The sequence below is a fragment of the Perkinsus marinus genome (assembly GCF_000006405.1).
Source record: "Perkinsus marinus ATCC 50983 genomic scaffold scf_1104296968456, whole genome shotgun sequence".
NCBI lineage: Eukaryota > Perkinsozoa > Perkinsida > Perkinsidae > Perkinsus > Perkinsus marinus.
In genome coordinates, this window is record NW_003203139.1 from 1 (window position 1) to 3,281 (window position 3,281).

Consider the following 3,281-nt stretch of genomic DNA (forward strand, 5'->3'; position numbering starts at 1 on the left):
CAGGTTACTACATATGAGGATATTCGCACGGTTATGCGCAGTCTACAAAAGAAGGCCCATGCACTGAAACAACGACGTTCGTATGGCTACAACGGTGATGGTCACTATGTTGGTCATACGCCTCAAGGTCAAGTCTTCTATGCCGACAACAACAACAGTCGTCATATTCCACTACTACCACAAACTACATCAGAGCCGTCGAATCAGCCTCAGTCTGGTCAGCAGCAAATCTTCCCTAGGTCTGACGATCGAGCAAAAGCTCCGGTGAAAACCGCACAAGACCAACATGGACAAGAACAGAAGAAGAAACCTATCTGTCTGAGATGTTATGATCGTACTGGTAGTCACAAGGAGGATACCTGTACGGCCACAAAACCCAAGAACCAGGAGTCAAGGTGTTTCTGTGGCAGTGGACGCCACAAAAAGGAGCAGTGCCCAGTACCGAGCAAGAAGATCATCTGTACAAGGTGCAATAATGACACCAGAGCGGGCCCACCACATAGGTCTGGCATGTGCCCATTGACCTTAGAGCAGTTGCAAGAGACCAACAACTGTAAGCCACCAGTCGCCCATTTTGTTACTCTCTCAGGCGGGAGTATCCCGACTGGCAACGGGCCAACACCACCAATGGGGCCATCGACCTTTCCTACCCTACCTCAGCCACAACAAGTGATCAGCACTACTTTTGGTACCGAGGGATGCTTTGCGATCGGTGATTACTATGACAAAGGTGCCGACCACTTCATGGAGAACGGTTCCCAACCGGTAGCGACTAAAGTGTGTGTGTCGCCCCATCTATTAGCCGATGCCATTCTGGACTCTGGTGCTGGTAGATGCTACGGACAAGCACGATATCTGAGGTGGTTGGCTACCCAAAAGGGCGTCGAGATATCCTGGAACGAGGGTGCTGGTGTCAACGCTGTCGGTCCGGTGGGAAACAGTCTCAACGTCAGTGGTACGTGCAACTTGGCAATTTGGCCGCAACAGCAACAACGACGAGAGTGTAGTAAGTACAAGGTCAAGATCAAAGTCTACGTTGTAGAAAATCTCATCCCACAGCTCATCATTGGTGTCAGTGGTCTACGTCTGTTACGTGTAGGACTGATATTCGGCCCGGATGGCATCCAAGGATACTCTGCCTTGGCGGCTCCCGATCAAGAAGAGACAGAAGATGGTCATGTCGTGAGCAAATACGTTGCCGAAGTCGGTGAGGCCGAGGCCATCAATGTTTGTTCTCGCCATCCACACAACAGAGTCAACTCTCACAGCAACGACGATCTGACCTGCCTCTTCGACTCGGTCAACTACATTGAGATAAAGGAGAGTCCCACAGACGACTACACACAGGATTTGCTCATACCAGCACAGGTGTCAGTGCAAGTTCATCCTTCATTGTCAGTTAGATCTATCACCAAATCTCTCACCAAAGGAGAAGGTCTATCATTGGAACAAGCTCTGGAACATCCATTGGGTACATTTCGTGGCTTGATGGTAGAGTCAGAGAACTCCGATGAGGACAACATCACATATCGAGCTCTACACGACTTCAACTGGACAACCAGGCCAGCTCCGTCCGAGAACAACAAAGCTGCAGCAGAGAGACATGCTCGGAAGCTCTTCGCCAGTCTCACGAAGAAGAAGATTCAAGAGGCCTACACCGATGTTATTCATCAATACCACAAGCTGGGCCATATCGAGAAGATTCTGCCAGCAGAGGTAAGCTGCTTCCACTATACCCCTCACTTTCCAGTCGAGAAGCCTGGGAGCAACAGATCTACTCGTATTCGACCGGTGTATGATTGGAGGAGATGCAACCCGCTCCAGAGACTACCACCCCCACAAGATACGACTACGTGGCCTAGTCTATCAACAACTCGTCTCTACCCATGGGTAGCATGGAGCGACTTGAAGAATGCCTACCTCTTCGACAGAACCCCAAAGGCTACGAGGAAAGCTCATGGTTTCATGATCTACGAGATGGACGAGGATGGGTCGGCTACGCTACAGCATTACCACTTCAGGGGTCTCCCTATGGGTTCGAGCTCCTCTGCTTCAGCGTTGCAGACAACAACGGGTATCCTAATAGAGCTTGCTAACGAACGGTCGGCTAGCGAGCTCTCAAACGGTGCCGACACTGCAGATACACCTATATGGAATGTTCTGGTCGACAACGTGGTCAACGAAGAAGAGCTTCAAGGTCTACCGGTGGAGAAGTTGTACGGTCCGAGTCCTACTGCCAAGGCCCTAGCTGATGTCCTGAAGAGGCTTGATGAGCGTGCTCGTACCACAACTTCACCAGAAGACGACAAGTGCCAAGTCAAAGAAGCCTACAGCGCAGTGAATATGCGTTGGAATACGTTATGGAAGAGCGGCTGCAATCGAGTGAAGTTCGTCGATGATGTGACCACCGGTGCCCAGTCGAAGGCTATCTTATCATCTCTACGAGAAGACGAGAAGACCTGCGCTGCTAGGATCGGCCACACCTTCAACGAGGTCAAGGAGAAAAGAAGTGATGATGATACGAGTGCTGAAGGCTTTGGACTGATATGGACGAGTGCACTGGATGGAGATCAACTAAAGCCCAAGAAGGTGAACGTCCCCGTGCTGTCAAAGGAGGCGACTGATCCTATGCGACTGACGGTTCGTAATGTCCTGTCTCTACTTCATCAAGCTTACGATGTTATTGGTATTCTCACATGGTGCCTACTGCCAATCAAGCTGATACTACGAGAGTGCTACACCAAACGACTCCAGTATGATGATCCAGTTACAGCTCAACAGTCGAAGGAGACGATCAAGGCCATCCAGCAGTTCAACAGGTTAATTGATAGCACTCCCATCAGTAGATTCGTCGACCTCTCTCACACAGTAGTGCTGTATGCTGATGCTAGTTCGTTTGGCTTAGGATATGTGATATGCAATGCTAGTTCACGCGGAATTTTCACCGCCAGCAGTAAGCTAGTTCCTTTGCCTGCGATGCCATACTCCATAGTTCGTAAGGAAACACTAGCCCTAGAATATGCGTTGACTGCTCTTATCACTCGCGCTAAAGATTTTCCTTATTCGACGAATCGCGTATTCTATGTGCTGACTGACTCCAGTATTGTTCTTCAGAGAGTTTCTCGAGTCCTACGCCATGGTCATGGAGATACTGCCACTGTCTGGAAAACGCCCAAAGGCTGGAGCGCATGGGAGATCAATCACTGCAAAGCCATAGCCATCAGTTGGAGGTTCTCCAGAGATAGCCAGTCCACATCGGTCCACTTACGTCACTGCCCTGG

The 3,281-nt window shown here is 50.1% G+C and overlaps 1 protein-coding gene across 1 annotated transcript; it reads left to right on the top strand.

Annotated features, from left to right (window-relative positions):
• Positions 1-627: 627 nt before the first annotated feature.
• Pmar_PMAR006307 (hypothetical protein) lies at positions 628-2,819 on the top strand (the record flags this gene model as incomplete). Its single annotated transcript, XM_002768360.1, has 1 exon — positions 628-2,819. A coding segment is annotated over one exon (2,192 nt), but the record flags the coding sequence as incomplete, so codon positions are not given.
• Positions 2,820-3,281: the final 462 nt, after the last annotated feature.